At 43.5% G+C, this 23,829-nt stretch overlaps 2 protein-coding genes across 3 annotated transcripts in view; both read right to left on the bottom strand.

The window, feature by feature from the left end:
• The window catches only part of HOMER2 (homer scaffold protein 2), a 57,463-nt gene extending 41,870 nt beyond the window's left edge, over positions 1 to 15,593 (bottom strand). Inside the window, exon 1 of the mRNA XM_074880735.1 lies at positions 15,358 to 15,593. Within this exon, the coding sequence (XP_074736836.1) occupies positions 15,358 to 15,452 (95 nt within the window). The 5' untranslated portion in view covers positions 15,453 to 15,593. The remainder of the gene's footprint in view (positions 1 to 15,357) is intronic.
• Positions 15,594 to 17,230: 1,637 nt separating this feature from the next.
• The window catches only part of C11H15orf40 (chromosome 11 C15orf40 homolog), a 42,142-nt gene continuing 35,543 nt past the window's right edge, over positions 17,231 to 23,829 (bottom strand). Inside the window, exons 5-7 of one of the 2 annotated variants that reach the window (XR_012630448.1) lie at positions 22,042 to 22,157; positions 20,140 to 20,218; positions 17,231 to 17,350 (exon numbers count right to left, since the gene is read on the bottom strand). The gene's annotated coding sequence lies outside the window, so the exon portion shown is untranslated. Of the gene's footprint in view, positions 17,351 to 18,815; positions 20,219 to 22,041; positions 22,158 to 23,829 lie in introns of those variants that run through there. The other variant, XR_012630447.1, reaches the window with a different exon arrangement.

Here is a 23,829-nt window from a genome sequence, read left to right as displayed (position 1 = left end):
TCAAACCCTATTAAACTCAAAAAAATACTTGTACTCTGTTTACCCCCAGCACCTCTCCTACCCTTGTTGACAAATGAGGCTGCATCAGCACATATGCAGACCCCCAAAGCCTTCCTATTTCTCTGGATCAGTTAAAAATTACATCCTCTGGGTTCACCAGCTTGAGTAGAGTTAATGCTTTTAGCACAGCCTCCTCTGTGGCACAATGCTTGCATTGTAATATTTCAGCAAGAGATTGCCATTGTAAATTGAAAGTGTAAATCTTGGAGTAGAGAGCACAAGTCCGTAGGAGAAGGAGAGAAGCCTCCCTCTGCGCCCTGCCCAGTGCCAGCAGTCCCCACCCAGACACAAACCCACAAAACATCGGGTTTGTTACAACTCTGTGGGCTCTGGCTCACAGACCTGTGTGCATGCACCAAAATTTACCCCATGCACCTGGTGTTAGGAAGGATGAAGCACCAGCATGCACTAGCCTTGCATTTTACATGTGGGGGACTCTGGAAAGCTCTTGGCAGGAGCCTCTGCAGCAGCACAGAGAGGCTTGAGCAGGAGGGACCCCACAAGAGCTCATTAGGGTGGGGGGGTGCAGGACTGAGTCAGCCCAGGGATACCCCACATGCAAGAAACACTCAGCTCACCCCCACAGGGCAGACATCGGTCTGTGCTGCTGTCAGAGCAGCCCAACCAATGAAACCACATGAACCAAATGAAACCACAGCTCTGCAGCTCTGTGCCACCATGAATTTTCTCATGCACAAGTAAAATACCATGGGGGGGTTGGTTGGTTTGTTTTAGAAAGGAGAATTGCGTAAAGCTCCTTGAGTACCATCCAAATAAAAGAGGTAGTGTTCCTCAGAGCCCTCACCTGCCCCGCAAGTGCTGCCCAGGAGTCCCCACCACTGATGACGATGAGGTGCCAGCCTCAGCCACTCCTGGGCCTCCTCCCCTCCCATCAGACACCATACACATCTACAGTTAGCATCAGTGAGAAATGATCAAAGAAGAGAAAATAATTTAGACACAATTTTGGAGGAAGAGTAATGTATTCTGCATGTGTAAACCATCAGGAAAATCTTTTAGCATCCTAGTGGAGCCTTTATTATTTTATTAATCCTTTGCACTATGTCTGCTGTGTGACAGAAGACTGCAGATACTTTGAAGCTGTGTGTGCTATTTGGTGTTTATTCAAACTATTAAGAGATTAAATGTCAGAAGATATATGCTCAAAATACATTGTACCTACAAATAGAAGATTGAAGTGGAAGACCATGTCTGTGTTTGTGCATGTAAAACCCACTGACACCACCAGGGCAGCATCTTTAGGTTTAGGACTTTCTCCTCCCGTGCTGTAAGAATCTGCATGACAGATGAGGTTACCTTCGCACAAAGAAATCTGAAAAGTTGATTTTAATCAGTAGCATAATCAAGGCCTCACTATTGCAAAATAATATGATTAAACATTCCATTATTTCAAACACCACAGAAGTAAGCGGATCCTTGGAGGGGAGTACTTTTGTGCACTAATCCATGCATGTAATTATCGATATGCTTTCCCATGCCCTATTCAAATGCTCTCCCCTGAGGCTTTTCTTCCACTTACACTAGGGGGAAAAAAAAAAGCCAATCACTTCAGTTTAAAGAACACATTGTATAACTCTTTTTGATCTACTGCCTAATGGATAAAATAAGTTCTACCAACTGTAACGTCAGAAGCAAATGATAGGGCTTTGCTTGTTGCGGTGGCCACCACCACGTGCAGGCAGCAGAGGCAGGGCACGGTGCGCACCCTGTGCCGGTACACGCTGTGACTGGAGATGCTGCCAGGGCACCTGGGCTAATAAAACACTCAGGTCCCAGTGCTTTATTAGACTGCAAGAAAAAGGGTGCCAACAGTTGGTTTAACACGAGGATGCATGCTTTTAATGAAACTTAAGCATGTAAAAATTAAAAGCAATTAAAGAATAAGCAATTTACTCTGTAAGAGATTAGAAAGATGCAAACCAATGCCCGCGCTGGGTTTCCAGTACATGTATCAACTTGCTCGTGCTGAGAACAGCACCAGGTTGGCAACAGCATTGCCATGTTTAAATAGATTTGTTGCTACCAGCCTCCTTCTAAAGCAAACCATCTAGGAGACAAAACTCACCAAATGTAGCCAAGAGCACCCAAGATGGTGTACTAAAAACAGCAAAGAGAGGTTCCAGCGCAAGCATGTCCCCTGTGCTCACAGACAGGAACCCCACAGCTGCAGTCGGGAAAGGGCAAGGTGCCGGGCACAAATGAGCATGGCTAAAGCCAGCATCATTCCCCACTCAACGCAGTTTAAATTAGACTATCTGGAAAAAAGCAGATTTCCATTTTCTGGCAATTTTAATAGACAAATAGAATCAACAACCAGAGTATTTTGGTTGCTGCTAGCACACAAGCAGCACCTCTCTAAGGAACTGGGGGACACGGTTCTTCAAACTAATGTATTTACTAGCAGCCAGTAAGATCACGGAATGACACATTTCTTCTGCTTCAAGTTAAAAATACAGAGGAAATTTCAAACATTTAGAAGCTAACGTTATTCACTTTAATCTTTAAAAATATAACACCATCTGTTGCCATCAGATTTACAGTACAGATCTCAGATATGTACATTTACTTGTTGGTATAAAAAGCTGTCAGCAACCCCAGCGCAGAAGTGAAGATCCTCTGGTAATCTCCTGAGCTTCAGAGAGAAAAACTACTAAATCTGAAAAACTTAACCAACAGGTTATTCATGAGAAACACAGTATCTACAAAACAAAAAAACCCCACTACTCCCCGTGCCACAAAAAAACCCCATACCAGTAAGAACACAAAACCAAACCCCTACAACTTGCTGACACTGCAAACTGCACATATTTACGGGTAATACTGGGAGAAACTTATCCCAGAAATTCCTGAACCTCAACAGCCACCTATTTCTGATCCCCGCAGTCCTGCTCCCTTGGCACTTCTGATTTCCCCATGCCAATGCCTCCAACTTTGTGGGTTATGCAAGGTACAGGTTATACAAGGTGTAGGCTATGGGAGGATTTAATTTCAAGTATCAGCATTTTTCATATGATGCAGGTTCCATAACTACAGGCTATAATGCAAATATGCGAAAAAAATTACATTTTCCTGTCAGTGGAGTCTCAAAAATTAGTGTGGGCTGGCTGAAAATTTTAGAATAAACAAAACATAGCATACATTCTTATTATAAACTTATTTTGCAAGATGAGTCCGGGTAATATGTAAAACCAAATAAAAAGTTCAAGTTATTTTCTGGATATGCATTAGCCATTACAAATCTAACCCAAGTTTTAAGGGGGTAACAGTCCTGAGGAGCCAGGCTAGGAAACCTGCCAGGGGCTAGATCTGCAGAAGCGGTCAAAAGTCAGACCCCTTATAGTGTCAGATCATTAGTAATTTTAAAATAAAAAGGCCTTGACCTTTTTTCAAAAAATTATTCACTTTGCTGAAAAGCCATCTTCCCACTTTTCTGAAGTCAAACAAGGAACCTTGGAAAACTAAAATCTTACCTCTATGATGCTAATGATCACATTTCTCATGTTTCTAAAATTTATCTTTTTGTGCCTTGGAAGTTAGTACAACAGGAGAGGATTTAATAATATTTTTTTTCCCCTGTGACATACTCTGTCCTGCCGGTATTTCTTGAGTGAAAGACTGTAAGTAAATCTGGCTTTGCCTTATGAAATTAAGGTCTACTAGACATAAAAATCCAATTAGTACTACAAAAAATAAGGCATAACACTTCCTCAGTCTCATTTGCACCAATATAGACTTTTTTTTCTTTTTGTCAAGTGTGAAGGACACAGCTGAATGACGGGATTTTTTCCCATCTCATTTATATATTGATTGTAATAAGGCCAGACAGGTAGGCCTATACAAGTGCTGATTCTGACAGCAGCCAAAGTTGCCAGGACCATGAATATTGTCACTTATAGATTGATAAATGGACTACATGGACTAATTGTATTTCAGCATCTCTGGACAGATGGCAAATCTTACAGCCATATGGTGATTATTTCCACTGCGCTGAAAGTATATTAACACTTACCAAAATGTTTAAAGTGATGAGATGATCTAAAATAATTTTTTCTGTGAACTAGGATAAAAATGATGGGCTTAGATGGACCGGCACACTGGGGCTGGGCTCTCTCCCAGGACTCCCATGTGGTGCAGGCTCGAAGGCCTGCGGGTATCGCACAGTTATTGATGAAACCGACTGTGTACTGGGTGCTCAGCTGGAGTACAGCGCCATTGTGATAGTCAGGTGATAACATGCCTCATTTTAGCTATTCTGTGTTGCCCTTATTTAGTTGCCACTGTTTGCTGCCTGATATGCCGGCTGCCCTGTGAGTTGGCAGCACTGATACACTTTCTTTTCCTGGTATTTTTTTCTAAATCCTTCTCTGCTCTCTGGTTGAAAACACACTGACGTTATCATCCTATTTTTAAAGGTAGCCACATACCCAGCCCTGGCCCATGAAACTGTGGTGGAGGGCTACCCAAACCATGGACAGTAGGGTCTCTAGAATAGGACTATACATGCACTATAGGCATTTAGCTGTTCCCATGTCTGCTCCCAAAAGAAAAATCAAGTGGGAGAGGACAGAACTATGCCCCAGAAATCCTGTGAAACAAAACAAACTGGCTGGATGGTGACCAGAGGCTCATCCTGCTCACTGCCGACTGGATAAGCCATTGCTAAGTTCTGCAGTGCTACTTCAGCACGAAGCCGGTAGCTCATCGTATTTACCAAATGCAAACAAAGCACTCGATGGATAACGCGTCAGGCTGATATGCATCCCAGATGACACAACCTGCTTATTTCTGTGTCCCTTACTAATACTTTTGCTGTGGGGCTTTGAACCTTTCATGAGATTTATGCAGCAGTGAATTCACCCTTGAAAACCACAGGAGAGTACAAGCAGGAGACCTGATCCTCTTCTGCTCTAAGTTACTGCTTGTTTATACCAACCAAATGTGAGCAAAATCAGCCCGCAAATTCTAGACAGATTTATGCTAGAATAATAACCCATATTACACAATTTAATTTATTTTACATAATTTGATTTTTGCTTCATTTAAAAAAAAATTCTTAACAGTTATTTCTTTTAAAATAAGAATAAAAATCGTATCTTGTGTTCTGCAGTACTTTGTTTTGAGTGCACTCTCATGGTAGGAGATTCCTTGCAAGTGGAAGCAGACACCTCCTTTGCTGGGGGAGAAAAAAGGTTATGCACCAGTTTCCCCTATTTGCCATAAGTAAATTATAGCAAGTCAAGAGCTAGAAACTGCACTCTTCATAGTCCCTGTGATCTAAAATTAGTCGCTGGTGTTAGTATGCAGAATGGATCAAGTACTCAGCCACTGAGGATAAGGTGCCAACTGGTGAGAAATTCTTACTATGCTTTTTGCACATTCACACTTTAGCACCCTAAGAATTAAATCTATTTGACTTGTAAGGCCTCTATTACAGATCTCTCTAAACACGGTTTTCTTCTAAGAAGCTTTACTACCCCTGAAAGGCAGCAAAAGAGCACTTCGGTTTTCCATTTTTCCCTGGACAACCCAGACCAGCCCTGTGTTTTTCCACATGCCTCTCCAGCCAGCACTGACCCAGGCTCAGAGCTGCTGCCACCCCAGGCACCAGCTGGGCTGTCCTCCCCGCAGGGAGCCATGGCAGGGGAAGGAGGATGCCAAAAGGAGACAGGAAAAGAAAAAGAGGAAAAGTAAGTTAGATCCAAGGTGCAAAGTTGGGACCTCGCTGTTTAAGTCATGAAAGTCAGCTGTTCTTTTAAGGAATAACAGGCAGCACTGAACCATCCCAAACCATTCCCAGCGGTCATGTGTCTATTTTCTCTTCTGGCCAATAATTCAGAGGTCATCCTGTAAAGCAGTTGACGAGCATAAATTCTCTCCAGTACAGCCTTATGTCACTTATGCTAATTTAACAGTTATTGGAAAGTGTGTTGAGAATCAGTGCCATGTTACTTTGATATTTCATGGGAGAAGCCTTATAGAGTTGCACGATATTGCTCTACCTCCTGAGGACAAGGATGCCAATTCATAAGGCAGGGAGGAAAGACCAAGCAGGGAATGCAAAGTGGATTAGATATTTTGATTCTGTTCCAAACTCTAAGCTTAAAATATAAAAAAATTTGGCAACTTCTCCCCCATAGAATTTGAAATGCTAATTTCTAACTCAATGGAGAAAAGTTCTTGCAAAGATCTGAACAATACGTATGCAAGATTACTGCTCCAAGACTGAAAAATCAGAACAGACCTTCTCTGTAGAGGGAAAAGCAAGTAACCACAACCACAGGAGAACTGTTTACCCCAAGCTTCACGAGGAGCTCAGTCCAGCTGAAGAAGGAAGCAGCCCCCACATCTCTCTGCAAAACCACAGGCTTTGCAGAGAAGTCTGGGAAGGCAAAGCAGGGCGAGAGAGATTTCTGGGTGCATCAGGCTGCATATGACAGTCCTTGAAAGCTGATGCATCATCCATAGTATGCAATTTTGAAGGTCTCAAAACAAATGCTCAGAACTTTCTGCCCAGGGAACAGACACCCACTCCCCTGCTCCAGAGCACAGAGGAAAGTGGAAGAGGCACAGAGGGGAAAGGAAAGTTCCCCTCCCCGTCCATCCTAAATAACTCCCAAACCATCAGCTTCCTTTCTGGAATGTGGGATCTGACCCTTACTCCGTAGCTATTGTGTTTCATTGTAACTGAGATTAGAGACTCAAGCTTTAAATTAATATCCTTGAATTTGGGTGGATATAGTGAAGTGACAAATCCCTGTTCTCAGTCAAGCCAGTCTGTCTTGAAAAGGACCATAAACCAAATTAGACTCCTTTTTATGTATTAGCTTTTTTAGAAGATGCCTTAAATACAAGTTTATAAAGACCACCTCTATAAACAACAGGCAACAGAAATTTAGCTATCTCTTGTAATGGACCACATAAGTGACAAACTGCTGTCAAACACAAAATAATCATGAAAAGAGAGAGCTCTCATTCACCTGTGTGCTGTAAAGTTTTAGGCAACTAAATCTCCTTTATTGTTTAATAAAAGAATAAATTTCTCCCTATCCCAGATGGAGGAGAGAGGATTATTAGGACAATCATGGATTATACATATACATAAATAGGGTCCGAAGATGCTTTTATCTCTTCCTTGTATACCCAAGGGCAACAGTTGCGCCCTTGGGTGTATTTTGTGCTCATGAGGACCTCAGGGCTGCCCTGTCTAGGTAGAAACCTCCTGGCAGGTCAGGGTAGAGTATTTCAGCTTTGGGGCTACCAGGGGTTTGGACTACGTGAAGCTGTAGGAGACGGGGGCTGGAGGAGCAATGCATAGGTACATCCTGGTTAGAGATGGGGTGATGACAAGGCAGAGACAGGGGGACAACCACTCTGTTGCCATCTTTGCATGGGCGTCTGAACTATCTACCAGAACAGAGCTCCTGCCTCGTCTTTAGACATCACCATCTCCGAAATAAACAATAAGGTGTCAGACTCCCCACATTTCCCACGCATCCTCTAAGCAGCCCAGAGCCCCAGCGCAGCCCTGAGTACTGGTTGGGGACATTTTGCATGTCTTGTCTCAGAGAATTTCTCCCGTTTTTTTCATACGTTCTCATTGACAATTTTCAATATCACAAAACAGATCACATGTTCCCACTTAAACAACTGCAGGGAGACATTTTAGATGTGTGCAACAGATTTATAGTGGGAAGCTGGAATACAAAAGCCTGATAAAACTGGGAAATGAAACAAAGGCAACAACGAAGTGTTGCTGTTAGATTACAGAGCAACTCACCAAAAGCGAAGAACTTGAGTCAGTCACTGCAACACAATTAATATGAAGGAGAGACAGGGTGCATCTTGAAGGACGACGTTTTCAAAAAGAAAAGCCTTGCTGAATACTCCCCGCTCTGGCTACACTACCTGTCCTTCTCCCAGAGATGAAACAATAAGTAATGAATACTGAAAATAAGATGCTCACACCTCCACATAATAAAATTAACATTTCTCTCCGAGCCATACAACACTTGTTATTTTTTTTCCCCAAAAAATACAGTGTTCTTTATCTGAGGAGAATCTACTGCAAAGTGTTAAGCAGAGACAAACAAGTATTTTCTACAGTAAGTACTCATACACATAATTTCACAGTCAACAAGGAAGGATCCTCAGTACAACTAGAAGCAGCTTTAGAAAAAATATTGTACAGGCTGGCTGCATATTTTCAAGCCTTTGCTGTCTTGCTGCATTGATGTACTAAACACCACCTGGTAAGAATGCAGTTACAGGACTTCTATTATTCTAATGCAAATGCTAATAGGGAACAACACCTAGCAGCTCCAGAGGGCTCTCTCAGGCCCCTTGATAGGTAGGCAGAAAAGTACAACTTCTACAGAAAATTTCTTTTTGAATTGCAGCAGGGTTCAAGTTTCTAAATCCTGTAGGCTGCAGTGAACCTTCCAGACGGAAAGAAAACAGTTTGTCACTTCAGAAATTCTTACAGTCTTGCATTTTGATAAGCTACGTCCAATAAATAAAATCAGACTAGTGTGTGTGGGAGGCAGGAAAGGAGGATGCGTTGCCACTGAAGTGAACAAGCTTTGCACAGTAACCAGCAGTCACTTCTGCTCACACCTCCATTGCCAGGCCCTCTTTCCCCTGTGTCAAATCTGTTCACTCTTCTCCATGATAAAGCCACAGTTGTTTTGCAGCTAAAGCTTCCAGTCTTGCCAGCCTTCAACATGAAGCCCACAAATCCTAAAACACCTACACAGCAGAGCCTCCTGCTCCCCTATGAGTCATTAAGCAGGCTGTCCCACTTGGTGATGTCATTCAGCAATACCCATTTTTTTTAAACAAATCCTAAAATGCCTCAAGCATCAATTATTTAAAATATCTTCATTTTAATCCTGACCCCAGTGGCAAAATTACCATTACAAAGCACTTCCAAGTGATGCAAGAGGGTCCAATAGCCTCTAATAGTTGCTACGTCAATGAGGAGTAAGCAGCCAGCTACTCATGTCACACATGAGCTAAGCACAGAGCATCAAAGCCAGCAGCAGCGGGCAGACTTCTCTCTTACAAACAGACAGAGAGCAGCTAGGATGTGTCATCAAAAATATAATCAAAGATCAACTGCATCATCCAATCTCATCTTGTACACTTTGCATGAGTACATATTACACAACCCCTACTCACACCGTCTCTAACCTCAGCTGGGTGATGTGTGCCTGTGGCACAGTAGTAACCTCCCCTGATACTAATGGTCTATTCCCTGTCTAATTGCTCTTGCCATTAAAAGTGCTTCTTTAATGCTCAAGCTTAAACACTTCCTGTCTTCATTTGAAGGCAGTGCCCTTGTCACATTCTGAGATTTAATAACAGGATTGTCAGCTATTTACAGCGTACAGCTGAATTATCAGAGAAACATACTTGAAATACGTTCCCCTAAGCACATTAACATCCTGAAGAGCCACAACCAAAACACAGCATAAACAAGTCACACGCTGTATTTGCAGTGTACAAAGTGCACAGATGCGATAGACGGCGTTCAAGGTGAAAGCAAGCAGAGATTTGACCACGTAGCAACCTTCGGGACCAAGGACTTTCCCACTCTGCACACACCCTATCACAAAGTCAACAGCTGATTCAAAAAGCTTACGCGTCCTTAAATATATGTTCATGGGTGAGGCTATTTATTGTAGACACTGCTTTAATAGAGCCAAATGAACGAATAAAATGAATACACAGCGCTGCAGAAAATCCAGATGCAAAACAAGGCTGGTGCCTTTGCTTTTGGGTTCTCAGCAAACTCATTGCCTCTCTCTGCCTGTTTCACTCATGCTGGGAATATGCTTGAACAGTTTAAGACGCTTTTGTCAAATGTTGGACTAGTTAAAACTACTTTCAGTTTAAAAGAACTGAACATTAAATAACTCTTTTCAACATTTCAAGTGATGCCTTTGTTATCAGGAGACCTACTCACCATCCTCTTCAAATAGAAAGAAGGCCTTGAGGGACATCCCGACTTTGTGGAAGATATTTTATTTATAAGTTTTTTCTCAAGTGACAATCAAATTAACAGTGGTAATTAACTAGGTTAGTAGCTGAAAGCAACTTGACTACGATCACTCTCTTAACATTAAGGTTTTTTTCTCTTCACTCTTTCTACAGCATTGTCTACATGAGCAAATTTTAGTGAAATTTGTACCAGGGCACTCAAAGTAGCTGTGGTACTGGCAGATTTTTCCTATTGTAATTTGCTGAACTTATCTCTAGCAGACCCTAGAATTGTTTTCTTAACCCACTGTGTCTTTCATGCCAATCATTCTTTCATAATTTCTTTCTGCTACTCTTTTATTAGCTTGTTTTGTAATTTCTCCCAATCCCATGTTTTCCTTGCAGCTTATTCGCACAGGAGATTTTTGCCCAAATTCAGTTACCTGCATCTATCTGCACTGTTACAAACTCCTCACATAATTGTGTGAGAGATGACAAGGTCTCTCACTTGATGGCAGACTTGGATGAAACACTCCAACGTTACAGGTTTGTTCACTCACTTGAATGCAACCACACCAGAATACTAAGCATACCCCAAATCCTTATGGCAATCTAGCTATTTGCTCTTTTTTTTCTTACTTTCCCCCACTCCGCCAAGCTCCTTGCCTCTCTAACCTTATTTAAATTGTGTTAAACATAAGAAAGGAATTACATAAAACAGGTTTTATACACCCTGTTGAGGTCAACGGTGTTTTCCCATCCATTTCAGTAAACTCAACATACTGCTCTAGAACTCACAAGTTCTCTGGACGTGAATTTTCCACTGGATTTTGTACAGACACCTGTATCTCTACACAGAGATACCAAATTCTCTAAGTCAGAACAGCAGCTGTTTATATCCACTCTGCAAAATGGGAATAGCTACATAAGGAACCAAGGCTGTGAAGAATCAAGCATCCCCAGCCAGATGCTTCAAAAATCATGAGATTAACAGCCTCAGCATCTATCGAATCTCAGTCCCTTTCCTTGAACACCATCACCAGCTGGATGCTGCCTGATATAAGCTGCCCCACTGAGCTATTCCAGGAACTGAAGCTGCTGACCTTAAAACCTCAGAAAAGAGTCCCTGAGCTCACAGTACTAACTCATCTGTGTTGGGGCACACTCATCCCAGCCCTGCTTTGAGGGACAGTGGTTTTGCACTGAAAGCCCAGTGCTGTTACCTGCTTGCCACTCCCAGGGTCCCAGGCTGCCCCCTTCCCTCACAGACAGATGGCTCCGCCAAACTTTGGAGGGAGCTGGTGCGAGACTCCCGTGGATTTCAGCGGGAGCTGGATGATGGCCAAGGTGAATTTCCTCTGCAACACGCTATTCCCCGCTACAGAGCTTCTTAGGCAAAGCTTATCACCATGGTATCTAAAGTACGGCTGGTACGGGGAAAGGCCAGCTTGAACGCCACCCAAAATTAATGTCTTCCTATAACACTAGCTTCTTCACATCTTCTGCTTCCTTCACCTTCTTCTTTCCCCAGCCTCCCATTTGTCTGCCTTTTACTCCCCCCATAAAGTTGTATGTTGGCCGATGGACATTACTATTGCTAACAGCAGAAAGGAAGAGTGCAAGACAGACTTTCCTACTGCTCTTACATGTCACTACGTAATAAAAACATTATATATGACTGCTCTCAGAAATATAGGCTCCTAACTGCACCTTTTCTTGAAAATATTACAGGAGGGGCAGAGTTCTGTTCATGAGTCCAGTCTCCTTAAGATGAGCTTATTTACTGCTTGACCCAGGCTTAGAAACTCACCTTTTCCCACCTTCCTGGAGGAAGGTGTGGGCTCAAAGTCCACCTGGGGGAGGTACAGATGGATCCCAACTGGATGGGACTAATTTGCCACATTAGCCCCTGTGGAAGCAGCACAGAGAAGCCATCTCGTATCAGCCAAAAGAAATGTGTGCTATGAGTTAGTTCATCATTAACCTGTATAGCGCACACTTCTTCATGGTTGTACAGCCTTCTGCAGTAATTTCTAACACTCAGAGACCTGATTTTCATTTTGATATGATTTATAAAACAGATCTAAAATTCAATTTTATTGCTACAGGGTATTTAAATTAGTGGAGCTTTAATCCAACAGATAACATAAATAACAGCTTCAGCAGCAGTGATTTACACGCCTAATCCAAACTGGATACTTGTCACACACCTCACAATAAGAAATATTTTGTAATGGACAGATAAGGACACACAAAGATACCAAAGAAATTAAAATAGTAAAAGAATGTAAGCACAGATGAAGCAGCTATCCAATACCTCTTTAAATCATCTAATAAATAAACCCGAATCATCTTTATGACTGGAAAGTTAGCTTAGACTGCTTAAATTGAGGTCAAATTGAATCAGACCACAGCTATTAGATGAGTAGGTACAGCTCACTAATAACAGAGCCATAGCCAAGCAAGCCACTTTCTTGGTTGTGTTAGCCCTTGGCTCACAACACCAAGAGACAAATCAGGTGGTATTTTCAGAGAAAGATTTCTACAGCTAGAAATGCATGACATTGTGGTTTTCGAATAGCTTAAATTTAAGCTCTGAGACTACTGAGGTAACACCAGTTATCAGACATGCTGGGTAGAAGAAAATAGTGATTTAGGAAAAGATTTGTTCCCTTTAAAGTAAATATTTGTCCAGTGAGATTCTTAACAGTGGCTTGACCCAAAGACAATGGTTTTCAGCCAGCAGGAACTTTCACATTGACTTTAAAGGGCACTGAAGCAGATACTTTTTTTTCCCCTGGACACTTTTTTTTACAACATTGTTTTCACATCCCCTAAATTACAGGCATTAATTTTTTTTAAACATGTAAATTACTTTTGTAAAACTTGACACTACCTTGCTGCCTAGTAAGTTGAACTAAAACAACAGTTTAAATAGCTCAGCTCACAGCTAATAAGCAATTTAAATAGCTTTGCTGAGCTCAAGTAGCTATATCAGGTTTCATAGCACCATCAGTCATTGCCAAATCCATAGGCAGCATTTAAATGAATCATTAGTAATGGTCACCTCCTGGAAAAAAAAAAAAAAAAAAGGAAAAAAATATTTTAAGAGCTAGGAGTCAAGTTATTGTCACAATTTCTGTGAGAACGTGCCCCATACATGACACCAAAACATGCCCAGGAAGCAAATCCTACTGGAATGCCTGGGACAAAATATATTCTTTCAAGAAAGACTGAACTCTGTGCTCTGATCACAACATGCTTCACAAAGACAGAGAAGTACAGAGGTGCCCATTTCACAGAAGGAAAAGCTGAAGCACACAGAGGGGAAGGATTTGCCAGCAGAGATGGAACAGGGCAGAACCTGGGGGGGGTGCTCCTGTGTCACATATGCTAAGCCACGGCTGCAGTAACGCTATTTCAATCGTACTTCCAAGTACTTCTGTATTAGAAGGGTGAATGGCAAGTGAGACACTAGCAAAATGTATATCCAAAAAACACCTTGTCTGCACTCTGTACAGAGTGTACGAGTGTGTACAACCCACGCCAAAACCCTGGGAATGAATGATGCTGGGAGCTTGGTATCACGTGCACTGGTGTAAGACTGAAATAACTTACTTGAAATGAAACACATTAAATCAGGATATTGAACTAGACTAGTAAACGTGCCTCATACCCGTACAAGTCTGCATGACCCAACAGCAGTATACATAGCGCAGACACGAGCACAACCAGAGCACCCAAAAGCCTTCAAGTCCTTCGCAGCTTGAACAGCTCTGGGGCAGAGCAGAACCATGCCAAGCCCAGAGCTACGACTGACTTACAGAAGAGGTGGGGGACACCACTGCAATCTTCCTCTCAATTCTCACCAAGCCACAGCTAAACTTTTCAGCTAAACTGGTCTACCAGTACAGAAATGGTTAAAAATCATGACAACAAAAATATCTGCCTTTAGAGATGCCCAGGTAAAACGATGGAGGCAAGTTTCCCTTGGATGGCTGTTTCTTGACCATCCTGGACTCAGCAGGGCAGTGCTGCTCCAGCCAGGTTTTGATGCTTCTCCAACCCCAAGGACAGTTTCTGTTCTGTTTTCCAATGGAACTTTACACAATTAAGAAGCAGAAGAGCCCCTTGTAATTCTGAATTGAAACACGGGGAGATACTCACTTAGATCTTATTTCTCACTCTGCCCCTGTACTCCTGGGTATCAAATTCAGACACATGCATGGCATTTTAATTCATTATTTATCTATACTGTCTCGAATTATATCAGTTTGACAATAATAAACAAATCTATATTGAGAGTTTGCATAGTTGGAAGTGGCATGAGGCAGCTCAGAAACTGGAGAACGATTCCTTGCCACAGGGGGGTGAGGAGAGGCAAGGAAGAGAAAAGGTGTAAGAGAACATAATAGGATAAAAATAAAGCAAATTAAATGTGTGGGTTTGGAATCCCCCAAGACATTCTGGTCGAGAGGATCTCAAACCTATATATAGGTCAAGCCAAAAGCACAACGCTAACCTCTGTTCCCTGATAGGTAGTTCACGAACTGCTCTAATGCCCGCATTTGGCTTTTGTCCCCTCGTTAAAGTTAGAGGCTAGGAAAAACGCAGGACTGATTTTTGGAAAGATCAAAAGGAATTCTCCGAGAGACCATCACGTGTAATTAGAGACATGTTAAAAAAAACCCCCAAAAACAAAAAACAAACGGGGGGGGGGGGGGGGGGAAGAGGGGGATTTTTACAGAAATTAGCGAACAACTGGCACAGTTCAGGCAAGTTTATTGTGTGCCTCCTCCCGCAGCCGAGGGCTCTCGCCGAACCAGAGCATGAAACATCTGACAATGAACTCGCGGCTCAGCCCGGCGCGCACATCCCACAGCTGCCCGGCGAGGGGCCGGACCCCCGGCCCCGCACCACCTCCCCCCCCCAGGCCGCCGCACCCCCAGCTCCTCCCCGCTTATTCCAGCGGGGATTTGGCCACCGGTACCGTGCCGGAGGGGGGAAGGGGCTCCTCCGCTGCGTGCCCGCTCCGCCGGTGGCTCTGGCGGGAGCCTCCCCGCCGCCGCTCGGAGCGGGCGGTAAATGATTAATTACGTTATAAAACGCCGGGTTTGGGGAGCGCTCGCCGGGCGGCCGGGCGCACCTGCGGCGGGGCCGGGGCGGGAGGCGGCGCTCACGCGTGGGTCGGGGCGCGGGGCCGGGGCGGCGGAGGCGGCGCCCACGCGGGGCCAGGGCGGGACGTGGCGCCCACGGTGGGGTCGGCGCCCACGCGTGACCGGGGCCCGGCGGACTCACCCCATGTCTCGGCACCTTTCGGCGGCGGCGGCGGCACCCCCGGGCGGCTCCCCGCGCTCGGCGGCCAGCGGCGGCCGCGTCCCCACTTCGCACATGCGGCCGCCCCGGCACCGGACCCGGCCCCGGCCCCGGCTGGCTGCGGCTACCCGGCTGCACGGCGGCGGCGGCGGCGAGGCGTCCTGCTCCTCCTCCCGCCGCCTCCCTCCCCCCTTACATAACCTCCCTCCCGGGCGGCGGCGGCACCGAGCAGCCTCCCGCGGCACCCGCCGCCCTGCGAGGCGGCAGCGCGGGGGCGGTGGGGCGGGGCGGGGCGGGGCGGCGGGACGCGCCCCCGGGGCCCCTCCGCTGCACGCCCCGGGACCGGACAGGCGGCGGCGAGAGTCGCCCTGCGACGGTTTGTGCGCCGGTTGGGGAGCGAGAAGCCCCGGCGGGAGCCTTCAGCATCTCGTCCGCCCGGTGCCCGCGCTGGCGGGGGGGGCGGGCGCGACCGGCCGGAGGGGGATGGGGCGGCGAGAAAACTTCGGGTGAAGTTGTGCGGGTGCCCCCCGAGCGGCCCCGCCCGGTGCCGTGAAGCCACGACGGCGGGGGTGTGGGGGGACAGCCCAGACCGGCGGTCCTGGACATGCTCTTCCCGGGACCGGCTGCGCCCAGAGCGGCGGGACCCCCGCCGGCAGCCCCGGCTCCTACAGCTGCGTCCCGAGAGCGGGTCCCGGGGGTGCCCTTCCGAGCCCGATATCCTGTGAAACACAAGCAGGGGGTTCTCTCCCAGCACCGAGCCCTCCCCACGTCTTTTCACGCTTTGAATCCCTTTTCCCAGGAGAACGGAGGGAGCGCGGGGCGCTGGTGCGTGACCGTCCCGAGGAGCCCCGGTCAGCCACCTCTGGGCAACGGGTCCCACAGCCCTGACCGGGGTCTCGCCCCCCAACACCATCCTGCTGCTCAACCAGGAGTGCGAACTGCACCAGGAGGGCTGACTCCCTTCTGCTCCCCCTCAGCCCCCTGCAAATCTGTGCCAGACATCGTCCCAAAGCTATGGTTTCCCTGTAGGTTTCATGAAAATAAAAAGAAGGATGATCCCTTTCCACGGAAGGAAAAATTGCACTCGTGTGGAGGAGCTGCCATAACATACAGCTGCCCAGCCACGAGGGTGACACTGGCCTCTGGCAGGCGACCACAAGACACAAATCCATAGAAAAGCCACGGACCTGCTCCTTCAGGAATTCGTAGGACTCTGCTACACAGACACATTTATTCTTTCGTGGGGAAAAGACGCCCAATTCACACATAAGAGAGGATTTTAACTTCTCCCACACAAAGTTATAATTACTACCCTGCCATCAAGAGTGATTATTTTCATCTTTTTTTTTAATCTCATGTTGATTTATCCTTTCTTTCAAAGAAAGTTTAGAAGTTGTGGGGAAGGCTTTATGTTTGCTTGCTTTAACTTTGTGTGCAATAACCGACATTGTCCCCAGTATTACCTGGGGACCTCATGGGAATCCTCAAAGGCAAAGTTAACCAGCAACCTGACACCTTCCAGCTATGGAGAACGAAACTGTCTCCCACTCTGACAGACAATTATTTCCTGATGTCTGGAACACCAAAATGGAATTTCAATCTTTCAATCCCATACACTCAAATAAAGTCTATGCCGTGGGGAAAAAAAAAAAAAAAAAAAAAAAAAGCAGGGTGAATTACATAGACATTTTCAAAAGGCCATGAGGTGACACCACTCCAACATATTTGCTCTCTTTACCGTGGCCAGATATCTAGTTACTGTGGATGTTGAAGGAGACTTAACTCCTTACCTAATCACTGATGTCTAAAGACTTCCCATGTCTCATTGTGCCAGTTGAAGGCGAGGCTCTGTTTCCTCCAGGACAGTCATAGCAAAAGCGACAATCCTTTTGTGTTCGTGATGGGCTGCAGCCTTGAATATGCTTTGATATGACCATTCCTCTTTTCTTGGGTAAACAGCAAGGGGTAGCGTTCTCTGAGGGGAAAAAATAGCAGCCTAGCAATCTTGTGGAAGGAAGTCCCACCAGAAATCAGATTATTTTATCTCATTGTTTTTACACCATTGACTTAATTTTGTTAAATTACATACTCCATTCATCAGAGAGGAGTTGTCTTAGTCCTCTCTGATTAATTAGCTCATTTTGGTGAGTATCTGAAAGCTGTGTTTCATGAACCAGCGCTGTATGTGACTTACAAATATCTAATGGAATTGGATCAAAATGGGGTAGTGCACTTACTGCATGTGTCATGATAAGATGAAAAACTGGAAATTGGAACTGCAGTTGCCTTAGCATTTTCTAATGTTTTCCGATCTTGCATTCAAGAGTGTATTTTCATCCCCAATTATAAAAAAAGCTTAAGCTTATGGAAGCATAATTGGCTGTGAAATTCTCATGATACAAATGTTGTATATTGCTTTTGCTCATAAGGTCTTCCCAATTGATTTATGCACTTTTCAGAACTGTCTTCTAGAAGAAACAGAGTTGTGGTCCTATTTCTCAATGACCCTGAGACATTTGGTCAGCAGACAGCAAGTTAACCCAGTTTTCTGCTCATATTTGGGCTTCTGTAAGTGCACTCCCTTCATCTGATATTCCCTCTATTCTTCCAAATGGATGAGATATTCCTCTTTCTGACATGTGGCACACTATTGTTGTCCTCTATCTCTGCTAAAAAGAGGATGAAATCCTGTCCTCAATTTAAGTCAATGGTAAAAGTCCCATGGATTTGAATGAGGCCTGCGTTCAAACATTATCAATATTGAATGAAGCAATTGCTCTACAGACAGTTCCATCTTGAACTCGTCCACCATCACAAAGAGTCCTAATTTGTCTATAGGTCCCATTCATTTACATTATTTTGGTATAATTTAGTATTCCATTTGCTTAAAGTATTTTGAGTTCTCTGTAAATGAGAACTATAAATATGCTATCAAAATTAATCAGTTCTTAAGCTTTCATATGTGACATGATATTTCACTTCCGATTTGGCTCTGGTGCAGGATGTGTACATGATGGTAATTCAGTCCTCATTTAGTATTCACAGGAGTGCTCTTATTACTGTGGCACGGTTAGGAAGACTCAAAATACTGAAGGCACAGGATCCCTTGGTATGATTCAAGCTGAGCAATAAAAATATCCACATTCTGTAAATGGATGTAACTTCTTTAGACGAGAAATTTCTCCTATTCCCATGGCCCTCCTAAAGATATAATTTTTTGATTCCTAGATACAGGGTGAATATCCTTTTCAGAAAACTGATCTAGCAATCAGGGGTATGTACCCAGTCTGCATTCTGAAAAGCAAAGACTTCACCAGTCTCTTCCTCACTCTCAGTGTTTCTATTCTCTCCTTTTGTTTGGCTTTCACTATTGTCATCTTTTGCCACTCTATTTTAGATATAACTTTATTTCAGAAAACCTGCTGTTTAGTCTTTTTCAACTATTATACTTCAAGCCAGTCCTCTCCCTATTTCCCATGGCAGATAGTATTAAATAAAATATTCAATACTGTGATTTTCTCTTTTTTCCAACTAGCCTGATGAAATTTGCATTTTTTCACTCTAACAGAACCATGCCATTTCCCTTTTTTTTTACTTTGACAGATAACCAACCATTTTCAAGCTTGAAATGATATCCAGGAGTTTAACCAAAAAAAGCTTTGGGGAATTCTTGATTTTTACATTTGAAACAGAGAATTAGTTTTCAAAATCCCCTGACAAATGGAGAATTAATGTAATTATAATATCACTGGATATAAAATTTTAAAGATGAGTAACTGAGAAAAGAAAGGATTTTAAGTCAGACAATTGAAAATATTCTGATTTATGATTTTTGTTGTTAAAACCTACTTAATCCAACATCTAATAAACAATTTGGACAAAGGATCTATTTGTTTAAAAAAAATCAACACTCCTGTCCTTTCAATTAAAATGTCAGACCTCACAATAAATATCTGAGACCTTCAACAAGTCCTCCAGCAAGACATGTGATTTCTAAGGTAAAAGCAGTTTTCCTCTCCGCTCTCCTCCAGAAATAAACCAAAATAATCTTAGAAAAATCATGTAGGACTACTTTCTGTGTCTTTAAAAGTAAAAAAGAAGCCCATTTAAAAGCGTTTTGTCAATCATCTCTAAAAGAGTAGGTTGAATATTCTCTTATTATTCTTTGCAGTTTATTCTTATATGTGTAATTACTTAGTGCCAGAAAGCTCCTGTCTAAGTGGAGTAATAGAAGGTACACAAGGGGTTTCCACCTCACTTTCAAAAAGTTGTCCTGTGAAATATGTGAATATCAGTTCAAAGAAGGTTTTTATGTAAATGCAAAGAGCTGTCATTGTCACACTGTGGTATATGCTGCCTTCTCAATGAACATAAATACATAGCTAACAAAAAATAATATTAAATAAGATTTTAGGGAAAAAAGACATAGACACCCAAAGCCAAAGCAAAAGCAGAATAATGCCTTACCAGCCACCACAGGTCTCCCAGCCCTGAATGTCAGTCAGTACACAGCACAGTGTTGAAGGCTGCAAAATTTTAAGAGGCTGATGGATTTCTAATAATACTGGCATAGTCAGAGAGCATCTGTCAGCATTAATAAACAATTTGGGACAGATCCTCTAGGCATCCTCTGTACTTTGGTTTACTAGAAATCCCACCTGAGACATATCCAGGAGTGTACACTGAACCTGAACATTTGTAAAGGTGGTCCCATACTTTGAGCAAACCTTGTTCCCCTTAACAGACCTATTTCTTTGTACTTACAAGGTAAGACAGACAGATACTCCCAATTCTCCTTCGTAATGTTTACATTGATGTAGATGCTTTGATTATGCCCACTCCACTGTAAGGTAAATAAAGTTGGTCACTTCACATGACAGCTTTTTTCTGCACCTAGTGGGTCTTGCTGCTCTTCTCTGAATCATGTTAATTTTAACTGGTTTTGCAATGGACAGACTGGGACTCTGCAGAGTAGGTAAGGAGCAGTGCAAGTAAAGGTCTCCTACAGCTTGTGTTTGAGTCTATGTACTTGTTTCACATACATCCTAACACTGCTTTTTTTTTTAGCACATATGCATCAGTGGAGATCTTCATAAACCTACTCACAGCAATGCACAGATCTCCCAGCTGATGAGCTGGATCCTGAATTGCTCCTCAAAACTGTACTAAATGTGCTCAGTTTTTCTCTTCCAATATGCAGTGCTTTGAATTTCATATGCCACTTTAGAAGTTACCAGCTTTTTCACTCAAAGTTTATTTTGGTCATTTTCTTTTTAAATCTCCGAAAGAAGGGAAAAAAAAAAATCCATTTCATCTGCAAGTACAGATGATGACTCTGGTTTCCTTCCAGGCTTACATCACAAAATTCCATTTATTTGTGATTTATTAAATGGAAGTTAGAGCAATCAGGCATCGGTTATGCAGATGGGGTAGATTAGTTTTCTTTTAAACTAATTCAGATCAAAATTTTTGGTCCTGGCAGGCCAAATTGTACAAGAGATAGGAGAAGGAAAGAACTATATGCCTTGTCTGTTAGAAACAGGACCCTCGTATTGTGACTTGGCTGTGATGATGATGGTGACAGCCAAGGCTAGTAGTAGAGAAACAGATAATATGGAAGGGAGAAGATTCATATTTTTGGTGAAAGAAGCTTAATTTTCAAACATGCAGAATTGCACGACCATTCATTTCAGCAAATGATTTTGCTCACATGTAAATTTTCTTGTAGCTCAGGAGTTTTTAATTCTCAGGCCTTTTCTACCATCTGTAACTCAATCTCTATTTTTTAAAGAAATTGCAGACATCTGTTTAAATACCCATCTCTTCCGTCACATGGAATTTTGGATTCAAAAATCTAAGCTCGAAAATAATACTGAAGTTGGATTACATTTCCAAGCAACCACGGACTGGCATTTTAAATGCTGCCTTTTTAATTAGCCATTCCGCTATACTGGCTGTATTGGGCTCTGTGGTGTATGAACAATATCTGGCGTGGGTGCGGGTCGGCGAGCTGGACGAGGGGGTCATGCTGCCACAGGGGCTGGGGCGATAGGGAAGAGGGGAGGTGGAGAAGAGCCCCCTGGCTCAGTGCAGCTGGCTCTCCTGCAGCAGGAAGAGGGTCTGGCCTCCAAAGGGGGCTGCAGTGCCAAGGGACCCTTGCTGAGCCTGGGACTCTGCTGTGGTCCTGCATCATGTGTAAAACTGATCCTGCCCGTAAGACCAGAACCAGTTCAACTGGCATAAGTAAAACTGAATTCTGCTGCCCCACACCTGACTGTCTGCAGCAGTGGGTACAATTTCGGAGTGTAATCAGGGACATTTGGGGATCGGGGATGGGTATGGCAGAAAGAAAGGGATGGCAGAGCCGTGGGTGCCAGGGAAGGGGGTGAGAAGGAGATTTGGGATATTCCTAGGGGCTGTAGTGAGACATGTGTTTTCTTCTTTTCGAAGCCTGTCCTCCTCCAAGACACCCTGTCTCTCCCTCACCCTTCTCCCAGGGCCAGCAGGCAGGTCTCCATCCCCCAGCTCCCTCCCTGAAGGGTCACTCCCCACTGCATCCCCATCCTCACTGTCCCAAAAAACCACTATTCCCATATAAAACAGTACAGAGGAAGAGAGGCTGGGGCCAGACCTTTCAGAGCATTTCAGTTCTCCAGAACTGCTTACCTTGGATGTTTGTAGGAATTCATACTTCAGACTGGCCCAAAATATCCCGGTCTGTGTTTCTTGAGAACTTATTCATCGGTGGACTTTGCCCCTTAATCAGCTCCTTGCTTGCCTTACTGGAAAAGGAAGACATTTCCCTGGGTACACTGGAGGTCTGATTCATTTACATGAATGCCCAATGGCTTGATAAAGGCTTATATGTTTCATTGTGGGCAGAGGTATCTGGATCCCTCACCTGGGTGAATTTTTCAAAGGACTGAGCAGTACAGACAGAGGGCCAGTGGGAATGAAGCCTCATGGGATTTCAAGCCTATTTACAAAACCTGGTGGTTGAAGTATAGTGGTGAGCACTCTAAGCTTTCACTAAATCTCATAAGGACATGAGTGGCACCACAGCACACGATTTTTCACCTCCAATTGTGGAAAATATCTTGAGTTCAGAGAAGTCAGACCTGGCTCAGAGATATGAAATTGGAAGTACCCAGCTATGGGTTCCATTTGTGAAGGAAACTATTTGTCACCACAGAGCTATATTTTGCACCATACTCTGAAAAAAGTGTTAAGTTTTTCACCCTGCAGACTGTTCTATGGAAAGCAATTAAGATGCATCTAAGAAGTAGGCTAATATTTTTATGCTTCCAAAATGGATTAGGAAAAAACCAAATAACCTTACCACTTTCAAATAATGTTAAAGACCTTAACTTACACCAGTCCTTATGTCTAGGTCCTGCCAAACTACAGTAATTAATCAATAATGAAAGTGAAGCCGGAAGGCCACAAATCATACAGAATTTGTTCTCTTTTTACTACACTAATAATTAAAATCTGGAAAAGTGAAAAACAGTTATTTGACAAAAGAACAACGAAAATACATCTCCCTCAAATGAAGATGCCAGGAATACTTTGACAGGAAATGCATTTTAAAAGACTCTATTGTGTGGCAAGTTGGGCTGCATGTGTTTCCTAGATAAAATTAGCTCACAGGGAGCTTCAACATTCTTAATTTTACCTAATATAACTTTGTTCTGCAACAATACTTGGACAACAAAATACATAAACACTACCAATCAGTTAAACAAACACAATCAGATTTTTTCAGCTCCATATTTCACTTCTCAGAAAGTATTTACTGTCAACACTCTTAAATCCAATCTTGTGTAATTCTAGTTAACAGAAGTTATAAAAGTGCTCATATGTAATGGTAAACACAGATTCCACTTTTCTGGGGAAATTTCATAGTCCTTGGGGGGTGTATAAAATCCATATGTTTTGAAAATTCGGGAAAATTTTTAGTCACTTGTAAATATTTAAAAAAAAACATTTTACAGACATGTTTGCAGCTCCAGCACCTGGAGGAGCACTCTCTTAGATCCAGAATGCTCACCTGGGTTTTGAAGAAGTACTGAAAGGATGGCAGGCAGCAGCAGCCATGCATTAATATAGTATTAAGTTTTTCAGCCAGAGTTCAGTTGGGGCTTTGGAGCCAGGGGAGGGATCACAGTGCACTTCCATGGGAGATGACAACACACGTGCAGTTACAGAATTCAGTTTAACTCCATGGGACTTGGTGGAAGGTGGAGCAGAACAGTTACAACTTTCAGAAAAGCTTTGGGCTATGTTTTGTTTAAATTAATCTTTAGCCAATAGAGAAATATTAATATACACATATCAAAACCTTTTCTACATAGTTGAGAAAATGAAGTCAACACCATAAAGTATGGATGACACATATCCTCTATTTTTCATTTACTGTTCATTTGCAGAAGAGCACGTGATTTATGTTGTGAA

This window comes from Strix uralensis, chromosome 11 (genome assembly GCF_047716275.1).
Source record: "Strix uralensis isolate ZFMK-TIS-50842 chromosome 11, bStrUra1, whole genome shotgun sequence".
Taxonomy (NCBI): domain Eukaryota; kingdom Metazoa; phylum Chordata; class Aves; order Strigiformes; family Strigidae; genus Strix; species Strix uralensis.
This window is presented reverse-complemented; position numbering and strand designations above follow the sequence as displayed.